Below are 21,725 nucleotides of genomic sequence, written 5' to 3' on the forward strand. Positions count from 1 at the left end.
CTGGTCTGGAGGGGTCACCGCCCTTCTCTGAGCCTGTGGGGTCTAGAAAAGGAGCAGCCCATAACCAAGGATCAGCAACCAGCAAGGCTGCTGCCCTTTGGGTTCGTGCAGTTTTAAAATTTCATCCCCTTGAGAAAAAATGCGATTACTCAGTTTTCTGACAGCTGTAGCTGGAAGTTGCAAAGACTTTCCCAAGCTGGTCTGCAGCCGTGGGAGCGTGGGCGCCGGGGTCACGCAGTGGGGGGCTCGGGGGGGGACACTGCTGCTCTGCCTGGGCTGCTCAGCATCACCTGCACCCCCAGAAAGCCAGCAGAGTGCCAGAGAGTCAGGGCTCTTCACAGCTTGCAGTGTGCATCTTGGGTGAAAAAAAAAGAGGAGTGCAGCCAGGGTGGGAACGTGGGATTTAGGAATCTGTCCCCAAAAACGTTGCCCCGTTGAGCGCATGTCTTCCTCAGAGGCTGCGCTGTGGAGCGGTGCAGCCCAGGCAGGTGGGCAGCCGTCCTGTTCCACGGGGTGATGCCAAAGAACAACTTGTTTATTGTTTTTAACAGATATTTAACACGGTGCCAGAGGCTCCGGCGTCGAACTCGCAGCTGCTGTTATCCCGCAAGAAGAGCACGGAGTCGAAGCCTCCCTCGTGCAGCGAGCGGCCGCTGACGCTCTTCCACACGCCCCAGCCCAACGAGAAGCGTGAGTGCAGTGCCCTCCCAGCCCTCCAGCTTTGCCCCAGTCGTGCCTAACACGCTGTCATTCCCTGTGCAGCTTTCCTGCTGTCAGTGGAAGGGATGATTCCCTAACAGCGTCAGGCTTCGGTTTCCTCCGCTGTCGCGTTGGTGGGGAGTGGAATCTCTCCTGGCATCCGAGCCCTTAGCCGGGGCTCGACACGAGGCTGCCTTAGCACGGGATAAAGTGTTGCTGTCCCCTCCCCACCTGACGGGCCCCTGCGTGTCCCCTTCTCATGTTGCTGGGCCCGTCATCGCTCCATCAGCTGCCGGGACGCGGGTGCCACACCTGTGGCAAGGGCAGCTACCACAGGGTGGCCCTTGCGGGATGCCCGCGGGCACTTCGCCTTTTACAGACAGGAAAACTCGGCCAGGAGGGTCGGCATTTTCCTGAGGATTATGTACCATGGCAGTTGAAAAATGTCGGAGCTCATCTTTCCATTTCTGTCACTAATTGATGCTCCAGATATTTGGGTGAAAGAGCCAAGGCCCCAGCCCTGCTCATGGGGTGGCAGAAGTGTGTCTGCTCAGGCTGTTGTTTCATGTTACAGAGTAAAGCCCATTCCCAGCTCTCTGGTTCTTCCTGCCCACGTGCTCCTGGAGCCAGGCAGCTGCACACAGGGAGCTCTCCCAGTTTGGTAAAAAAAGCAGGAGAATCTCCTGGTGAGCAGGACAAGCACAAGTGGAGCAAGGAGCAGGGGAGGGCTGGGGATAGCCAGCTCCCCAGGGTGCACAGAGTGGTTGCTGTGGACTTTGCTGACTCTCAAAACATGTGGGTTTGTCTGATTGAGTTACTGTTAACTACCAGGCGCTCTCCTTTCGGAGGGAGCCGGAAAGATCCGCGTGGGTTTGAGGAAGCAGTGGTGGCCCCAGAGCGTGCTCTGGAAATGGTGTGGGACGACTCTCGGTGAAGCCTCAAATATCAAACGCCGCTTTTGAAAACTTTCAGCCCCAGTAATTTATTTGCTGCTAACTAAGCAGTGGCTTGTCAGCCTCCAGGCTCTCTGGGCTCCGTGTGCCATCCTCCCCGTGCCTGGGACAGGAGCTGAGCTCATTTCTTCATTTCTGCATTTATTTATTCCCAGCTGAAGCAACATTTTCTTGGTGTTCCTACCGACAGTCTATAACCTCCTGTGTCTTTGGGAAGCCACTACTGTTTTATTTGCCTTCCCTGCTGCACATCACGAGAAATATGTGAGGTTTCCTTTCTTCTTCTTTTCTTCTTCCTTTCCTTTCTTACTGGTCTGCGGACAGAGCAAGGCTCTGAAGTCAGGGTGAAGCACAAGGCAGCAGCTCAAGCCCAACTGAGCACCACAAAAATTGAAAGTTGAAATTGAAGCTAGAAATGTTCTAAATGGGAGCAGGGTGCACATTTTTGAAGACTGGGAGCAGTCTGACATAAAAAGAAGTGGAGTGGGATGGTGGATTTTCCATCACTTGTAATCTGTTCACTGAAGTCTAATATCTTTCTAATGTTTTCTAGCATTCATGATACCAAGCTGTGTCTAAGTCAAAAATTATAATATTCAACACACAGGGAGGAGATTAGATAATTGTGATTAATCTGTGATTATAGTGATTGTTTTGTTGTTAAACATTTACATTTTTGTCCACATCTGACCCTGGGAGTAGCTCTTGTGACACAAGTGTCACCAACACAGCAAACACCATTTTGTTCCTTATCAGTTCTTTTGTCATCCCCTCTCTGGTCCCTGGGGTCACTGTCACCAAAGTGCCCTGGATCAGTTATCAGGGTTCCTGGGGACAAGGGCTCTGGGGAGGCTCCAGTGGCTCTGCCTGCCTGACTTCCCACTAGAGATAGGAAGTTTGGGTAAGGTGTGAAAGGCTCTTTCCTCTGCGTGCTGGAAATGCTCTTGAGCAGATGGGCAGCTCTGCTCTTGTAGCTGTAAGACCAAATCAAATCTTCCAGTGAAGAATCCTTCACATGAGCTTTCAAAAGCATGAAGCAAAGTACAGTTTCAGCCTTTTAAAGAGGAGGAAATAAAGTGAAGCAGGAGTTTCAGATTCTGCCATTCATCTCCTGAGCTGAGGCGCTTCCAGTTCTGTGGCTGACAGGAGCTCCAGCTCGCTCTTGGACGTGGCTGCTGTGGAGATTAGAGGGACAATCCACGCTGAGCTGCCCAGCTTATGGAGCTTATTCCCAGCCTTCAGCCTTGGGCAGAAGATGTTTGCAAATAATGAGCTGGTGTCCACACTCTGGGGGGCTCAGGTCAGCTCCTCAGGGCCTTGGGGCTGCCAGGCTCAGCACAGGCAGTCCTTGGACTTGGCCAGCTGTGTACAGGTGGCCTCTCATGGGCTGCCTAAAACTTGCTCTGGCAGATGCAAAACCAGAGGGATTTGGGGGTTTTAGGTACTTAGCTTAATTTCTTTATTTTTTCATCTGCTGGCTATCTGCCTGTCAGTGTTTGTGGAGGTCAGTACTCTGCTTTTCTTCACTTTTCCCTCTTTGTCTTCTGCATGGATCATCTTTTTCATCCCAAGGTGCTGGTGCCCTGAGGGTTGAGCTTTCACAGAGCTGAGGACAGAGAAATGTCCGTGCTGCTTGTTCCCATGGTGGCTCATTGCAGATGAGGATTAATGAAATCCAGTTTCAGGAACACGTTGACGTGTATCAGCATCACACATGCTTGGCTCATCTCTGGAAGATAAGCTCAACCTGAGCTAAACCAAGCCCTGTCCTGCTGCCCTGCAGGTGCTGATTCTGTCCAGGCACCTGGGAAATGCAGCAGCTCCAGAGAAGGAGCAGGACAAGGAGCCTTGGACTCTGCTCTGGGCATCCACAGTCCTTTGGCTGATGTGGCATTTCCCTTTGGAGTGGTGGCAGAGCTGCACCAGCACCCCAGACAATGCTCCTGCCAGGCTGTTTTGCAGGCAGTTCCCTTCTGCTGTGTGCTCAGGATTAACCTTTCACACAACCCAGGAGTTCCTCTTGCACTCTTTTACCCCCCTTTATATGTGCACAGGATACAAATTAATATTGCACATTCTCCTCACTCAAAAAGAGGTGGAATTTAAAGGGATTGAGAGCAAGGATTCCCTGTCACTACATGCTTTTGGATTTTAGTTTGACCATGTTATTGTGCACTGGAAAAATAATTTTGGAAAGAAATATCCTTGCAGTAGGACTCCATGTTTTCCAGCTGGTGCCTGTCTTTCAGCAAAGCAGCATCCCAGAAGCAGCAGCTCTCTGCCCAGGGCTGCTCTTGTGCCATCAGCGTTGCTAATTGCTTCTCACAACTGCAATTACTGCTCCAATGGCAAAGGCATCTCCTGGAAATGAGTTAATGGGATTTTGGGTGGCCTGGCAGAGCTGAGGAGGGGGCCTGGGCTGTGGTGGCTCTTTGAGATGCACAATGTTGTCAGTGCTCACTGCTGGAGTTACACAAACAATGGGGAGATCTCTCAGCAGACCTGAAGGAGGGAAATGGGGGCCTTGGAGAAGCCCTGGCCTGTCAGCAGAGCAGGGGCAGCACTCCCCCAGCACTGGGCCATGCCCAGCACATCCCCTTCCTGACCTGATCCAAAGGCAAACTTCTGCTCCACTGCTGCAGAGCTGAGCCAAAACAGAGCAGAGACCCATCCTTTCCCCCCTTCAGAACTGACTAGGAAAGAGAAACAGCAGCTGGTGTCAAATATGAGGCTGAAGCAACTTCAGCTGGGTGATCTGCCCTGTTCCTGGTCTAAGGTGTTGTCCTACTCTGTCACCCAAACACTCTGTCCCTTGGGAGCTGATTTCAGTCACACAAATCCATTCCTGTACATAGCTTACATTTCCATTTCTTTCAGGTTGTGGCATTTTGGAATATTTTACACTCCTTCAGGAATGTAAAATATTAACACCTTAAGAAAAGTGTGTATTTTCCTACTAAAAATGGCATTCTTTTAAATGTATCAGCATCTGAAACCCAAAAGAGCCGACGAGTACCTGGTATTTCTTGTGGTTTAATGTATAATGTGTCTGTAACTAGCTGAGCTCTGGGGAGATGTCCCTGTTTGCACTGGCACAGGGTTTCCTGGGAATGCTCAATGCCCTCACAGCCATTTGCTCTTCACTTTGTCTGCAGTGGCAGCTGATGATTCTTGGGCTTTGGTGTTTTTTAGAGGAGAACAGGAACAGCATCATCAACTCGAGCCTGGAATCCGTCGTCTCTTCAAATGTGAACAGCTTCCTCAACTCCAACAGTGCTCCCCAGCCCAGCCTGAACTCGAGTGATCTTGAACTGGAAGTAATTAAGCCCAACAGGCCAAATTCCCTGTAAGTACAATGGTAATTAGTGTTTTATAGACTCTCCATCCTTAATCCTTTATCGGGATGGTTTGTTATTCTCAACTTCAGCAGTCTGCTGAAGAATGCGATTTCACATTTTAGTTTTTAACGGGCACCAAACATTTGCCTCCATTTGTAACTCGGTCTAAGCAGTGGAATTAGTTACTGTGGGCTACATCTGCCATGGGTTCCAGCTCTGATGGTTTTGCCCATGTGGGATATTTTTGAGCAGAACTCCCCAGTGCTGCCCGGCCCATCTGGTGATAACTCCAACACGCACAAAGGACTTTTCTTCTGAGTTCAATCCTGTGACTGTTGTCAGTACAGTTGATCTCCGGCCAAATCTATGCTGTTGCTTCTGCTATTGCTTCCTTCATCTGGAAAGTTCAAGGGAAAAAATAGTGACCTTAGCAATGCCTCCCTGGGGACGGCCGGGTTATTTCTGAAGTCCCTGAACTTGCCGCGGTGGAGCCCTGGCGATGGCGGCTCCGCTGGGGGAATTTCCTTCCTGCCGGGCCCGGCCAGCCCCGCAGCATTTTCCCACAGAAGCTCCCCTCCCCACCACGTGAGGATCTGCTCAGATCTCCAGGAGATGAAACCCATTTCCCCGGAGCTCCGGGCACGCCCTGCGCATCCCCGGGATGGGCGGCAGGGACACCGTCCTTGTCACCCCTCCCAGAGCAGGGACACCGTCCTTGTCACCCCTCCCAGAGCAGGGACACCATCCTTGTCACCCCTCCCAGTGCAGCACACCGTCCTTGTCACCCCTCCCAGTGCAGCACACCGTCCTTGTCACCCCTCCCAGTGCAGGACACTGTCCTTGTCACCCCTCCCAGAGCAGGGACACCGTCCTTGTCACCCCTCCCAGAGCAGAGACATCGTCCTTGTCACCCCTTCCAGAGCAGAGACATCGTCCTTGTCACCCCTCCCAGAGCAGGACACCGTCCTTGTCACCCCTCCCAGAGCAGGGACACCGTCCTTGTCACCCCTCCCAGAGCAGAGACATCGTCCTTGTCACCCCTCCCAGAGCAGGACACCGTCCTTGTCACCCCTCCCAGTGCAGGGACACCGTCCTTGTCACCCCTCCCAGAGCAGGACACCGTCCTTGTCACCCCTCCCAGAGCAGGGACACTGTCCTTGTCACCCCTCCCAGTGCAGGGACACCGTCCTTGTCACCCCTCCCAGTGCAGGGACACCGTCCTTGTCACCCCTCTCAGTGCAGGACACCGTCCTTGTCACCCCTCCCAGTGCAGGACACCGTCCTTGTCACCCCTCCCAGAGCAGGACACTGTCCCTCCCAGTGCAGGACACCATCCTTGTCACCCCTCCCAGTGCAGGACACCGTCCTTGTCACCCCTCCCAGTGCAGGACACCGTCCTTGTCACCCCTCCCAGAGCAGGACACTGTCCTTGTCACCCCTCCCAGTGCAGGACACTGTCCTTGTCACCCCTCCCAGTGCAGGACACCGTCCTTGTCACCCCTCCCAGAAGAGGGACACATCCTTGCCACCCCTCCCACGGCCCCAGACACTCCCAGTCCCCACACACCTGAAGCACCCCCGTGCCCTGGGGGCAGGCAGGCCATGCCAGGGTAGCTGGGTGCCAGTGGGGCCGGGCATGGCCGGTGCTGTGGACGTGGTGAGCTGTTGCCTTGGCTGGGTTGGGTTTGGGGTTTGGGGTTTGAGGAGCAGCTCTCACTCCGGCATTCAGGATGGCTCCAGGCGCTGCTGGGCTCTCCCAGGCAGGAAGGTAAGTGTGGAACAGACACAGGCTTCATCCAGCTTCACCATCTGCTCTGCTTCCATCATCCTCCTCCTGCCACTATCCGCTGAGCTGCAGCAGCCCCACAGCAGCCTCTCCTCGGTGTGCCCGGGAGCAGGGTCAGGATGCCCAGCCCAGGAGAGCCATGGGGGCAGGACAGACCACCCAAAGGTAGGACACCTCCAAATCAAGGCTGTGCTCTACATATGGTGCATACAGAGTGAAGATGCTTCTCTCTCTCGTGCCTGGTTGAAGCTCTGGAGTCAGTCACATCCCATTCCCCAACAGGACGGCTTTAGTTTATCCTTCAAGGGGGAAAAAAAATGGTGTGCCTTATCACAGAATGAGGTTTGTGAGCCGGTCCTTACAAGGACTGGTTGCCAAATTCACAGTTTTTCAGATTCCAAGAGTTGCCTCTTCCTAACGATTTCTTTCTTAACGGGAGTTACAGAGGAATTCAGCAGAATAACTCGGTTAAAGCTGTGTGAGGCTCTGGGGAGCGGGGGCACCGTGCTGTTCCCAAGGGATTAGGTGAGCAGGCTGGCACTGAACCAGGTGCTTGTGCCAGTTACAGAGCCTTTAGTCCTGCCAGGTGGAACAGGGCTGAGCAGGACAGCACTGGCAGCTCGTGCCCCTGACAGTGCTGGTGGCATTTGGTGCTTTTCCACAAGTTGAGCACGTGCAGGATCATACAGGGTTTTGGTCTATGTTGAGCTTCAATTTGAAATATGGATCCTGAGGGGGCTAGTGCCACAGGGCAAATATTCTCTGTGACCCCAAATATTTAAATCAAATATCTTTAATTCAATCTTTCAATGAGAAATTAAGCAGATAACTAGATTTTATTCTAAGTGCATGAGGCTGTCACTCCTGCTTGCCCAGGAGTGGTTTTGAGAGCTCCGTAGGGTTCTGCCCTTGGTGGGATGGGGTTTGCAGTGGTGAGGATGAGGAGGGTAAGGAGGGCTGCCAGCAGTGGGTCTGTCCCCAGCCCTGCCCTGTGGCTGCAGGCTGGGCTGGGGCAGGGTGTGAATGGTGCCAGTGTCCGGCGGCTCCATCCCGCTGCTCCGCGGGGCTGCCCAAATAATGTCTCCATAAAGACACTTCTGTTTGTCCAGGCAGCTGAGAAATGTGGCCTTTGCAGGCAGCCTCGGGCAGCCACACACTCTGCCCCGGGCTGGGGCAGTGGTGCTGCTGTGCCGGGGTTCTGGAGCTCCCCTGGAATCACCTGCCCACAGTTAGGATCGTGGCCATGGCAGGGTCTGGAGGTGCCTTGGGGTTTGTGCTCCTTCAAACACTGCCAAATCCTCTGCTGGCCCTGTGACACCTATCCCTGAGCTCTGCTTCAGGACTTTGGGGTGTTTTCTTGTGTTCCCCACAATTTTCTGTCATTTTTAGCTGTGGAGCAGGGCCGCTGTGCTGGGGAGCTGCTCAGGAGGGGCTGTCTCCTGGCAGCCCCCACGAGCCCATTGGGAGCCTGTGCTCGCCCAAACTGGGAAGCTGCAGGGAAAGGAGTTGGGTCATTCTGATGTTCTTCGATCCTACAAGTAGTCCTAATGATATTCCTGTGGGAATACCTCCTGTGGATTTCAGCAGGAGGCTCCTTGGAGTGCAAATATTGAGTCCTGCAGGCCCGGGGCGTTTCTTGTGTCCCATTTGAGGCTGTGAGCACCGATGTGTCCAAGGTGGCCTTTAAATGTGCCAGCTGTAAATTGTGAGCACCATCTGTGAAATGAGAGATGTTTGTTTGAGCTTCTGTTTACAAAAGCCCTTGGCTCCCTGCTAAATGCTCGTGTATCCCCCAGGTCTGCTCTGCCAGGAGCTGTGCCAATTCCTAAATCCCCCTCGTGAGCGAGTGTCGCTCCTTCCCAGCTGCTACAGCAGTGGCTGTGCTGGGGCTGGGGTCCCTCCACCTCAGTGCTGGTCCCCCTGTCCCCCTCCCCAGGGAAATGGGCTCCTTCTGATGTGCTTTCCCTGGAGCACAGACCAGAGTCTCCAATCCAGAGGGAATTTTTTTTTGCTGCTGGGCTCAGGCTCTTCCTTCCCAGCTACGAGTCGGGCTTTTACGATGGGAATGCATTTATTTATTAGGGCTGGGTTTATTTTTATGGAAGAACTGCTCTGGGCAGGAGTTGTACTGGGTGAGTCAGCAGGACTGCTGTACAGGTGCTCCGTGCCAGGAGCTCTCGCTGTGGCTGCAGCTGCCCGGGCACCGGGGCCACCAGGCCGTGGGCAGGGATGGTGTCCAAAGCAGTGCTGGCTTTCTGTGTCCCAGGTTTCTGTGTCCCGTTGGTTTGTATGTCCTGTTGGGTGTCTTTATGCTGCCCCTGCAGAAAGCATCTTCCTTAGAAACCAGCCAAGCATGAAGCAGAAAGCACTGTGCTTTAGCAGAGATGCTAAAGCTGAGGTAGGGCAAGGACAAGGGAATGGCTTCACACTGATAGGGCAGGGATAGATGGGATACTGGGGAGGAATTGTTCCCTGGCAGGGTGGGGAGGTGCCCAGAGCAGCTGTGGCTGCCTCCTTCCTGAGAATTTCCAAGGCCAGGCTGGACAGGGCTTGGAGCCACCTGGGACAGTGGAAGCTGTCCCTGCCATGGCAGGGGTGGCACTGGGTGGTTCCAGCCAGGGAGACAGAACCAGTTTAACATCCTCCCCGTGTTCATCCCTGCCTCCAGGCCTGCCAGTGTTCCCTGTGCCCATCCTCAGCCTCAGGCCCAGGGCACAGGTAGATGGGGCCACGGGCCAGGCTGAGCCCCCACACTGCCAACCCTAGCCCAGGCTGATGCTGCCCCTCCTTCACCCCAGGGACTTGGCATTTAGAGAAATAATAACCTTGGGAAACTCAGATTTAGTCAGTACATGTCTATTTGCATTTAATTTCATTTTCTCACTGACCAAGTATGGCTATTTCTTGCCCTCTGTGGGTATGGAAAGAAATGAGGAGCAGATCTAAGGTCTAGTGGTCATGAAAAAATAACCCAGTTGCTCCAAGGAAGAGTGGTTATTCCCACATAAATAAATCTTCATTAGGCATCCCAGTTAAAATTGAACATTCCTCTTTCCGTGCCTGAAAATGAGAGAAATTTCAACTATTACTGTCTCCATCAGGGACTTCTCCAAGTGGCTGGGAGGGAGCTGTGGGGCAGGGGGACAGGGGACAGCACACCAGAGCTGTGGGACTGGGGTGATGCTGCACCTTCCTCCCATTGCTCTGTTCCTGTGCTCTGCTCTGAGGGCCCTCACCATCCCAAATCCAAGTGCAGCATCCCAGAGCCGTGGAACCACACGCTGCTTTGTGTGGCCTTCAAGCTCCTCCATCCCATGGGCAGGGACACCTTCCACTGTCCCAGGTTGCTCCAAGCCCTGTCCAGCCCGGCCTTGGGCACTGCCAGGGATGGGGCAATGGATCAAACAGGACAGGGTAGGATTTCTTTGGAAAAATGGCCTCTTAAAAATGCAGGTAACTTTGACAATTATCAGCTGGGACACATGAAAGCAGAAGCTCCTGGGGAGCTGGGCAGAGCTGCAGGAGAGACCAGGCTGTGCCTGCCCATGTGCCCTCATCAGAGGGGCTGTGGTGAGCCAGAAATGAGCCCTTAGCCTGCCTGACCTCCAGTTCCTGTCCCTGTGCTCCCAGGCCCTTGTTCTGTTGAGCTTTCATGGCTCTCTGCTCGGTGGCTCCTGTTGTTTATATTCCTGAAGAATAATGGCAATTAGAGGTGCAGAGGCGCAGGAGCGGGTCCCACCCTCATCCTGCCTTCCCAGCAGCCACTTTGGGAATGTCCCTCTGAAATGGCATCTCTGGGACTTCTGTTTAAGAAATCTACTCATAAATCAAGTGCTTCTGTTCCCTGAGGAACCTGGATTCTCACCCGCTCTCCTCCCACCCTGATATTCAGCCCCATTTTAATTTGGAAAAGGGCCAGGAAAATGCACTGGTGTTTTGTTTTGATGTGTGTCACTATAAAAACAGTGACTTGTGCTCAGAGGGGTCCAGATGAGGAGGAGTTTCTCCATGGAAAGGGTGCTCAGGCACTGGAACTGCCCAGGGAGGTTTGGATCCCCATCCCTGGAGGTGTCCAAGGAAGGGCTGGAGGTGGCACACGGTGCTCTGGGCTGGGGACAAGGTGGGGATGGGGCACAGAATGGACTTGATGCTCTTGGAGGTCATTTCCAGCCTAAATGACTCTGGGATTCCACGTGTCCCTCCTGGGTGGGAGAGCTGGTGCCCAGAGGGGGTGCCAGGGGATGGTGCTGGCAGGGCTGGGGCTGCCAGGAGCTCCAGAGGCTCCCGTCTTGCACTGGCCCCTGAGGGCCCTGAGTGGTTCTCACCGTAGCAAAGACGTTCCTATTTCACGTTAATTTCATTTTCTGGTTCTCTGCTCAGGTGAAATTGCAAAGCAAACCCTGTGCTCGGTGCGGGGGCTCTGCCATGGCTGGGAGCTGCTGGTGCATTTGGGGTGGGGAACGTGGAACTGCGAGGAAATAGGAACTTGATTAATTGCGAGGCTTTGGGCAAAACAAAGCTGTTTCTTCTTCCTTCCACTGCATTGTGGCCGCCTGGCCGGGAGCCACCGCGGCTCTGGAGCAAGCCAAGAGCTGGGAGAGGCGTGTTGGGGCCAGCAGAGCAGGGCTGGGGCTCCCTGGGGACCTCCTCTGCTGCTGTGTCCCCTGCTGCCTTCCTTGGGGGATTGACCCCCGAGCACACCCAGTGTGTGCTGGGCACCCGTGGGTGGCTGCAGCGAGCCCCAGCTGGAAACTGGGGCTGGGGGGAAGTGTCTCCCTCCATCTGCTCCCTGCAGCCACTCAGAGCTCATTCAGACCCCAAAATCCTGGTCTTCTGCCTAATCTGGGTTTGGATGGCCAAGGCCAGCCCCGAGGGGCGGATCTTCGGGCTGCCAAACAATAAATGGCATTTTTGGGGGATTAGGTAAAATCTTGTAATCAGAGCAGCTCCAGAGCAGCCTTATCTAAATTGCTCTTTAAGAGGAGCAGACCTAGCTGTGGTCCTAGGCTGGGACAGGACGTTTTACACCCAGTATCTGTGCTTCCAGCAGAGTGGGATGGCTGGAGCTGTGCAAGATGTGCACTGGGTGGCCCCAGCCCTGATCCCCAACCCAGGCTTTTGCTGCTTGAAGTGTTGCCTTCCAGGCAGGGTCAGGGTACTCGATTATTTTACCTCCCCTCCCCTCGTGTGGCTGCTCAGGGTTTGCATCTTCTGTGCCTCAGACAGGGGTTGGTTTGTGCTCAGGAGGAGTCGAGACTGCTGCCAGGCTAGAACAGAACCCGCCTATCTCCCAGTCCTCTTACTTGAGAAAAGCTCCTAAAATTCCCAGTGTGCTGTTTGGCTGGTTCCAGATGACATAACATTCAAACTATCCTGTGACTTATTTATTTATATTTTTTTTGGTGCAGACTGTTGTGAGGGTGTCTGTGTGTTTGTTTCTTTTAGAGCAGTTTTAGCTTGGGAGTCCTAGATCATGCCTGTGGTGAGAAAGCTCCATAAACCAGAGTGATTCAGGGCTCTGGCAAATGTCCTTAAACCTGGCTCATGGAAAACACAAGCAGCAAACTCAGTAGACTCCACAGATAAATATACTTGAGGCTTAGTTGCTGATGGCCATATAACCTTTAAATTTATGTCTATATATCTATATATACACATGTATATGTGCAGATTCCATAAAGAAGGTTGAACTTTATGATCCTGGAGGTCTTTTCCAACCTTAATGATTCTGTGAATTCCTTCCCGTGTTGTGCTTAAATAATCCAGGATTTCTTTCCTGAGCATCTGTATCCTTCCATGAGGCACTTGGAGATGTGTGGGAAGGAGCGATGCCTGTGGGCCGCAGGAGCAGGGGTCGGTCTGGGGAGGGCAGAGAGGGTGATGGATTTCCATTTGAGGTGGGATGTTTGGGCAGGAGAATCCCCAGCAGTGGGGTCCTGCCTGCCCCAGCATCCCCGTGTGCTGCTCTGGGCTCGCAGGGGGAAAAGGTGGGATGTGTTTTCCTGCTGGGTGGGCTCTCCACGGGCCCTGGGGTTTGGCACAACAGCTGTGCAAGGCTTTAGCTCCTTCACTGTTCGCTGGGCTCTTGGTCTAGAAACTTTCCACAACTTGAACTTGAAAGCGAAGCCAAATATTCTCATGAAACGAGTCTCCAGCCCTGTGGCCAGCCCCACGTGACCCAGTGGTCACATGTCAAAACACTTTCTCCAGCCTCATCCATTCAAACAAAGGTAATTTGTCCGAGCCCTCTGCTAAGGGGAGCAGCGCCCATCGCTCCTTCCCCGGCAGCAATGAGGCTCTGGATCCTCTGCCTTGCCCTGCCCGTGGGCTCCTCTGGGGTCTGGTGGCACAGGGGTGTGTGAGTGGCTGCAGGTGGACAGACAGATGGACAGACAGATGGACAGATGAACGGCCTCTTCAGAGTCTCTGCACTCCAGGCCACCCCGCAGCTCCTGCAGCCTGACTCCCACCATCCACAGCTTTTCCCAGTGCTGCCCCTCAGGAGACCCCTCAGATGTTTCTGCCTTTGAAGAGCACTGTTCTATTTGGGTGATGCTCTGAGAACATCTAAGGGTGCTTCTCACAAGCTGAATTAATTTAGATTTCCTTGCAAGAGTTCTAAAAATGCTCCTTAAACTTCAGCAGCACATGATGCTTAAGAGGCAGCTTTCTGGAAAGCCTTGGAAAAAAAAAAAAAAAAGAGATCTTGCACTCCATTGCTTTCCTAATTCCTGTAATTAGTGTGGAGATCGCTGCATGGCAGCATCTTCTTCAAAGAAACTGCCTCAGACAAATATTGGCTAATGGAAATTTTACTTTCAAATGGAGCAGGATTTGAAATCCATCCCAGTCACTGTGGGGGGAAGGATGCAGGAATCAAAGATGCTCCACCAAAGCCTTCCCTGGGGCAGCCACAGGCACTCTGTGTGCTGAGCTGCTGTGTGGAGCTCAGGATCATCATCCTGCTGCCCAGGCCTCTCTTTTTCTCTTTCTCCTCCCCTGCCTGCCTTCCCCCCTTTGACTTTGGGGTCCCAGCCTGCTCAGCCCCCACGTCCAGCTCCACTCCCAGCCCCTCTGCTCAGTCAACATCTGAGTTTCCTTTGGGCAGAGTCTCAAGTGTGAGCCCAGCCAAACCTTTCACTGAGCCTGCTGAAAGCAGAGGGATGGTACATTCGGTCTTCCTGCCACCTATAAATGTCACCTCAGGTGAAATATAGTAGAGAAACGGCCAAGTGCATTCTTTGGTTGCTCTTTTTGCAGGGAGATCAAATTCAAAGCCAGGGACGTGGCCCAGACTCTCCCTTGTAAAAGTCTTCTGGAGTGTTTTTGAGGCAGTGCCCGGCTCCAGCCACACCACACAGCACTGGGAGTGCTGAAAGCATCCCCGAGCTGCCCCGTGGCCTGGCAGCTCCAGCTGCCAGTGCTGGAAGGAGCTGGGCTGGCACAGGGGATGTGAGCAGGGTTCAGATGGGGACCACCCCCCTGCACCACCCCATTTCCCAGCAAAAGGCTGACAGATCCCCCCAAGGGACCGAGGGGAGCCGGGCTGCTGCTCATAGAGACATCGTGTCTCCTCTGAAAGGAGATCCTTGTGCCTAATTAATCTCCTAAATGAGCTGGAGCTGTCAGGCCATCGCTTCCCCCTCACCTGGGGGTAACCAGACACGGGTGACAGGGCAGTGCTAAGCTGGGACATTGTCAGCAGCACCACAGCTGCCACCAGTCCCCTGCCTGTCCCCACGTGCTGGCACCGTGCCCCAGGCCTGGGAGTGAGGGATCCTCGGGGAAGGTGTCCTGGCTGGGCACTGGGAAGGGAACTGCAGGGACACAGGAGCACTGACCCATCTTTTGGCGTTGGCTGCACCAGCACTTGGAAACACGTGAGTGTCAGCTGTGGAGCTGAGGAGAATCCCTGTGGCTTCAGCCTGTGCCGAGCTGAGGGGGCGTGGGGACAGGGAGGGGAGGCCCTGGGAATGGCTCCCTGCCCCAGACAGCACCCAGGGCTCGCTGCAGACCCTGGGGGAGCCCGGGGAGCAGGGCAGCTTCATCCCCTTCTGTTGCCACAAACGTGCTCCGGGGCTGGAGCCAGGCTGGGGGTGCTCACCTGCCAAAGGGAAGGCTCCAGGGAGGGCTCAGAGCCCTGCCAGGGCTTGAAGGAGAATTGGAGAAGGACTTTGGAGAAAGGTCTGGAGTGACAGTGGGAATGGCTGCCCACTGCCAGGGGGCAGGGTTGGATGGGATATTGGGAAGAAATCCTTCCCTGTGAGGGTGGGCAGGCCCTGGCACAGGTGCCAGAGCAGCTGTGGCTGCCCCTGGATCCCTGGCAGTGCCCAAGGCCAGGCTGGACAGGGCTGGGAGCACCTGGGACAGTGGGAGGTGTCCCTGCCATGGCAGGGGTGGCACTGGATGAGCTTCAAGGTCCCTTCCAGCCCCTGCTCGAGCAGGAGGTTGGGCTGGAAGTGCTGGGTGGGCAGCACAGCAGTGGGTGCAGCACAGGGAGATTTGGGAAAGCACACGGAGTAAGAAGTGGGAAAATACCCAGCCAGAGAGAAGTCAATTGAATGTCTTAATCTTTGCTGTATTTGATTACTGGGAAGGGTTCTCCAAGACTGCATGTCCAGCTTGATGGCAGAGAGAGGAATTGAGGCTGGGCCAGTAAAGTGGGAGGGTTGTGGTGCTCACACCTCCCAGCTGTGCGACTGGAGGAGGAGAGTTTAGCTGGTTAGAGCTGCTGAAGCAAAAATGTTATTACAAAGTTTGGTAGTTGTAAGTGAAAAAAAAAAAAAAAGATGGAAAAAGAAAGAACAGAACTAGCATGGTGGTTTTTTTTTTGATAAATATGATCGAGTTGGATTGTTTCAGTGTTGTGGTTTGCAGTGAAATGCTCTGATCAGCTCTCGGAACTGGTGTTTGCAGAATGCTGCAGAGCAAAGCAGCACAAGGCCAGATGGACAAAACGGAATCAGGGAAACCAAGAAAATGCAGGAAATTATTCTGCAGTGGCTTTACTCATCCATTGTTCTTAAATCGCCGTCTCAGGCCCAAGAAATCCCCATTGTTTTTCCCACTGCGTGTGCTCTCCGTGGGCAGTGTTGGCTCCTGGTGCTGCAGGGAGGAGATTTACACACTAAAAAATGAGAGTTTGGGCCCGTGGTGCTAATGAGGCTCAAAGGAACTGTCTTTGTTTTCTGTTAGGATCTGAGCCTGGAAGTGGCCTCCTATCAAGTTATGTGGGGAATATTCCTTAGCCAGGAATGAATTTTTTACAGTGGGGAATAACTGTTCTGGTGGTTTCCAGAAAGAGCTTAAAAAGTGAAAGGAGCCTCTCTCCCTTTGGAGAGCTGACAGTGCCAGCTCCTGGGGGGAGCTGCTGCTGCCATCCCGAAATCCGTGCCCTCCTTTGGGTGCTGGCAGAGCTCTGTTTGCCCCCCCTGGGAGTACGTGGGGCAGAGCAGGGGCTCCCCCATGCCTGCCTTGGGCCACCCGGGCATCCCTCTGGGCTCCTGCAGCAGAACAGCTCTGCCAGCCAGGGGAGGGCTTGGCTTGGGGGCATAGGGACCCAGTGCCCTCACTTGGCACCCAAAGCCAGGCTCCCGGGGTGCTGGGGCAGCACGGGGTGGGTGCTGCAGGGCTGGAGCCAGCGGAGCCGTGGGCAGGGGTCAGGGCTGTCCTCCCCTGGGCCAGCTGATGGTGGCTGGCAGCAAGGACAGCCTCCCTCTGCATCCCTCAGCTTCCCTGCAGCTCCGAGTTCCCAAAAGGAGGTCACCCTCCCTCAGCACAAAGCTCAGGTTTAGCTGCTGGTGGCTGGCAGAGCCCTGGGGCTGCCTGGGGCACAGGATGTGTTTAGCTCAAATATTTGATCCTCCCAAACCCCCCACAGCTGAGCTGGGAGCTGTGATCCCACAGGGACTTTAATTTCCTTCATTTCTCAAGCATCCCATATGGTTGTTGGGGTGGCAGATGGGAGAGTTTTCTTTTCAGGGGGATGTAAGATAGCAGTGCATTGAATGCCAGAGAGGAGTGAGATTTCTGGAGGGCTGTTGAGTTCTGCTTAATTGCAAACAATTTGTTGGTGACTAATGCACCCAGCCTTGCAGCATTATCTCGTGTTAGAAGCTGTGGCACGATGGAGAAGCCATGACTAAGACACTGGCTCCTGATTTACCAACACTTCCCTCCTAAACTGCTGCTTTGGCTCCCTGCTGCCACATTACAACTTTTCTATTAATAATTGAGAGCTTTAACACAGTTTGAAAGCATTTGGTTCAACATAAAACCCTCCAGCCTGATTTTGAGTCTGCTGAGAGCCTTTTGGGCAGAGAGCAAGAGGGACAGGGGTATTGATGGAGCAGAAAATGCAGCTGCTGAGCAAAAGGTGGAGTGAGATACTGGGAAGAAATCCTTCCTGGCAGGGTGGGCAGGCCCTGGCACAGGGTGCCCAGAGCAGCTCTGGCTGCCCCTGGGTCCCTGTGAGTGCCCAAGGCCAGGCTGGGCAGGGCTTGGAGCAGCCTGGGACAGTGGGAGGTTGGGGTGGCACTGGAGGGGTCCCTTCCAGGCCAGGCCATTCTGTGCCTCTGTGTCCTGTCCAGGCTGGTTCGTGTGGAGCCGTGGCCGCCTCCATTCCCTGCCCTGCCCCATCTCCCCCTGCCTGTCCCAGTGCTGGGGCTGTGTGAGAGCAGTCCCTGGTGATCCTGGGAATTCTCTGTTTCAAACAAGTCGTGCAGCTGTCACTGAAATGCTGCTCCCTGTTCAGATGGCACGATGTCCCATCACCTGGAGCTCACCTGGCGGGAGGCCACCTGTGCTGGCAGCAGGCTGGTCCTGCAGCTTCCTTCCTGCAGTGCCTGCAGCGCTTGCTCACGCTGAGAACTCTCCCACTGCTGACTCTCTGCTTACTCCCTCACTGTCTCCAGCTCTGGCTCTGAGCTCCGTGCCAGAATTCCATACCTGCCACCTCCTCCCTGTGTGCCATGGAGCACCATCCGTCTGCGCCTGGAAACGGGAATGTGGGACAGCAGCTCCAGCGCTCCTCCCCAGAGCCAGAACTCATCCCGGGCTCTCTCTCCTTCCAGTGGAAAAGCTTTTGCATGGTTGGTGAAATGACTAAAGCAGGGAAATATTCCCACACGTGGGAAATCAGCCAAGCAGCAAAGTGACAAGACAAACCCATGTGCTGGGTGTCATCGGGATTACAGAGGGACACGTCCGTGTTGTTGGAAAGAAGATTCTGAAATCTGTGCTGATGGAGATGGGGAACTGGTAAATGGAGATGTGGGGAAGGTCTGTACTGAAGAATTTGAGATTTTTTTGGACCAGTTTGGTCAAGTGATGCTGACCACAGACCATTCTAGCTGCTTATTTCTTTAAATTTCTTTAATTTTTTCCACCCAAATGAGCATGCAGCAACATTACTCCTGAGAGAGTAACACTGCAGAGAGTTTAACATCATTTTTCTTGCATTAAAACACCAAGCACAGGAAGAGCCCTGCCAGCCTGGAGCCCTGTGAGCTGGTGGTCAGGTGTGGGGTGCTTCTGCCAGTGCCCAGGAGCTGCTTCCTAGAGCCCATCCATCACTCCAAGCTTTGCTAGGACCTGCTGCACTGCTGAGCTCCATGAGCTTCTCAAACCCAGGCTGCCTTCCATTTCATTTAGGCAACAGCCATGGCTGCTGGTGAGCTGCAGTCTTGTTCTTGTTTCAGCAGAGCTGAAGTGCTCTGGCATTACATAAAGCTATAGTTCTCTTTTTTCTTGTTTCCTTTGAGAAGAACCTTATGTTCTGCAGCTTTGTTCTATAGGAATAGATCAGGGAGCAAAGGGCTGGGTGGTCCTTGATGTGTTTTACTGCAGTCAGGTACTGATCATGTCAGAATGGGAATATTGTTGTTTATTCTTGAGGTGATTTCATGAAAGGGCTGGAATGCATCAGTGGGCTCTGCCCGTCCGTAGCTGTGAGATGTTCTGTGGCAGAAATAGCCCCGAGTTCCACAAAAATAAACAAGTTGTAAACATGTTTGAAGTGGAACCGATGTCCTCTCAGCCAGGAGATGAAAGCAGCAGAAGTTGTCTGGAGACCTGCTGAGAGGGGCTCTGAGAGCTGCACCTGCCTGGGGGCCTGCGCCGCGTGAGGAGCGCCAGGGGCAGCCTGGGCTGAGGAAGAGGAATGAAAGAGGCAGCTTAGGAGAAGGGATCACAAGAGAATTTTTTTAGTTCCAGCAACTCCAGCAGAGTCTTGAAACAAGAGTTACTGCTTTGTTTTCACGTGTTCGGGCAGCAAACTAAACATCTGCATGGGAAAGGCAGCGTGTACGGCCGGCACGGGAAGCAGGGAGGAGGATTTGGCTCCTAAATTCATTTCCAAGTACTGTGTTTGCTAGAAGAGTGGGATTGCCAGAGGGACACATGGAATGGAAGGTGCAGGTGCCCCTGCAGGTGCTGTGGCACAGTGCCCTCCTTGCCCTGCCCGTGCTCCCTCCCTGTGGGATCACAGCCACTGCTTCCGAGGCCCAGCCGGACCAGCAGGAAGGGCAAGAGCCTCAGGATGCCTTGGGCTACTCATGGAGTTCCCCCAGCTGCTTCTGCTGGGGAAAGGCCCATTCTCACCTTGGAAGACTCTAATTTGAGCCATTTCTTTGTTTCCTGCTTCTGATGGTTTTGGTTCTTAGTCGTTTTCTCTGTTTTGTTTCCACTGTGCACCCAACAGGAAGAGCCCCTCGCAAAGCCCTCCCGAGTAAGAAGAAGGAAAAAAAAACGTCCAGCTGACATTTGCTGCCTGCAGGCAGCAGCCAGAACTTCCCCTCAGCCTCTCACCACCTCTGCTCTTTTTGTGAGAAGCAAAGGAAATTGGATCCTACAAGAAAACTGCTTTCCAAAACTCCAGAGACCTTGGGATAGCCCATTCCCTCGTGTGCACTGACACCTCCAGCAAGGCAGGACTTGGGTCTGGCAGTCACATAAGCTCAGGAAGGTGAAACTCAAGCAGCAGCTCGAAAATAAATACCTGTATTTCATGGGAGGGAGATGAACCCTTCATACCCATCATACCCCAGGGTCTGTCGGTGCTGGGCAGCAGCTCAGGTGAGTCCTGAGCTATCCATGGCTTCTTCCTGAGGAAATGTTCTGGAAGGACTTGCAGAGCAGCTCAGTCACCGTAGGACCGTGTTCATCTCCTCTGTGAGCACCTGATGGGCCCGGGGTGCTCTGCACACCCCAAGGCACACACTGGCATTAGTGAGCCATGGGTTTGCTGAGTGTTTTTTGTGACACCAAGGATCCAAAGACACCAAAATCCTGCTCCAAATTAGTGGTAACTTCTTAGGCAGAGGCTGGCCCAAGTGTTGGTTTTTTCAGGCTTCTTTCCCTGATAACTCTGAGCTCCTGCTGGTTGCATTCCCCGCTGTCACGAGCGGAGCGGGCGCGCAGTTGTGGAGCGATGACAGCGCCTTGAGGAAAAATGAGAGCTGCATTCTTTTGCCATGATTTCATCTCAAAAAGTGCAGTAGCAATTTCTGGTCCTGGAGCCCTGTGCCACTGGATTTTCCTTCCTTCGTGCAGTGGAGAGGGCCAGGGTTGGTGGCAGACACGGTGGCCATCCCATGCTGGCACACCCGTGCCATGTCCCAGTGGCCATCCCATGCTGGCACACCCAGTGCCATGTCCCAGTGGCCATCCCATGCTGGCACACCCGTGCCATGTCCCAGTGGCCAAACCATGCTGGCACACCCAGTGCCATGTCCCAGTGGCCATCCCATGTTGGCACACCCGTGCCATGTCCCAGTGGCCATCCCATGCTGGCACACCCGTGCCATGTCCCAGTGGCCATCCCATCACTGGCACACCCGTGCCATGTCCCAGTGGCCAAACCATGCTGGCACACCCAGTGCTGTGTCCCAGTGGCCATCCCATCACTGGCACACCCGTGCCATGTCCCAGTGGCCATCCCATCACTGGCACACCCGTGCCATGTCCCAGTGGCCATCCCATGCTGGCACACCCGTGCCATGGCCTCTTGCACCTCGAGCCTGCTGCCCACAGCCACAGTGCTGGGAGGGCTGGTGGGTGCTTGTGGCCACTCTCAGCAGGAGAGGCTCAGCCACATTTTGGTCACCAGCTCATTGCCCCTCCAAGTCCCACCTTGGCCAGGCTCCTCTTGGAGAAGGGAATTGCTAGGCCATCTCTTTGAAAGAACTGGTGCTTAAAGGGTTAATTTTGGCAGTTTGGGATGACTGGTGACCTTGGTAGCACCTCCTGTTTGGGGGTGGGGATAGATGGAGTATCTGGTGAGTACCAATGGCTGTCAGGTTTGGTAAAGACTCAGGAAAACTCATTTTTCAAAAGATAGACAGTTTTGATGATAGAAATGCCAAAGGATTGTTTTTAAATAGTGATGATTATTAGCAGAACATTTTGAGGACCCTGTTGATAGCCTGCCTGACAGCATTCCCTGTTTTCCAAGCCTCTGGTGAAGTCATGCTGCACTCACTGCTGTATCCATTTATTTATGTGTGTAATCTTCTGACATAATAAAGGTGTTGCCTGTAATTTCAGAGGGAATTAATCAGTGTCTCTTGAATCCAGTGACACAGCTTCTGCAAGGAGTCAAGCCAAGAGTTTGGCCTTCAGCAGAGATGGTCCAATTTCCAAGGGGAAAGCATCCATGTCATAAATATCCCCCCGTGGTGGCAGCCAGAGGACACTGGGGAAGGTTAAACGCTGGTCTGAACTCCTGCAGGGCTGAGGTTCCCCACAGGTTCTGGAGCCTCTATTCCCTGAATCCCTTCCCTCTACCCCAGGAGGCCCCAGCTGAGGGATAAGGATGTCCTGGGGGAGTGCCCTGTCCCCACCTCATCACACCTGTGTGATCAGAGGTACTGTCCCTCTCTCAAAGAGAGAACATAAGTCATGATGCTTTTACAAAACTTCTTGTTTTTACAGAGGCATTTGCAGTGTGGA

General features: G+C 53.8%; 1 protein-coding gene across 4 annotated transcripts in view; it reads left to right on the forward strand.

Annotated features, from left to right (window-relative positions):
• Window positions 1–21,725, forward strand: part of ARHGAP26 (Rho GTPase activating protein 26) — a 104,368-nt gene that overhangs the window by 76,720 nt on the left and 5,923 nt on the right. For 3 of the 4 annotated variants that reach the window (XM_053991024.1, XM_053991025.1, XM_053991028.1), the window contains 2 exons: window positions 552–690; window positions 4,845–4,998. In XM_053991024.1, coding sequence (XP_053846999.1) covers window positions 552–690; window positions 4,845–4,998 — 293 coding nt within the window. Of the gene's footprint in view, window positions 1–551; window positions 691–4,844; window positions 4,999–19,476; window positions 21,307–21,725 lie in introns of those variants that run through there. The other variant, XM_053991026.1, reaches the window with a different exon arrangement.

The sequence above is a fragment of the Vidua macroura genome, chromosome 15 (genome assembly GCF_024509145.1).
Source record: "Vidua macroura isolate BioBank_ID:100142 chromosome 15, ASM2450914v1, whole genome shotgun sequence".
Classification (NCBI taxonomy): Eukaryota; Metazoa; Chordata; class Aves; order Passeriformes; family Viduidae; genus Vidua; species Vidua macroura.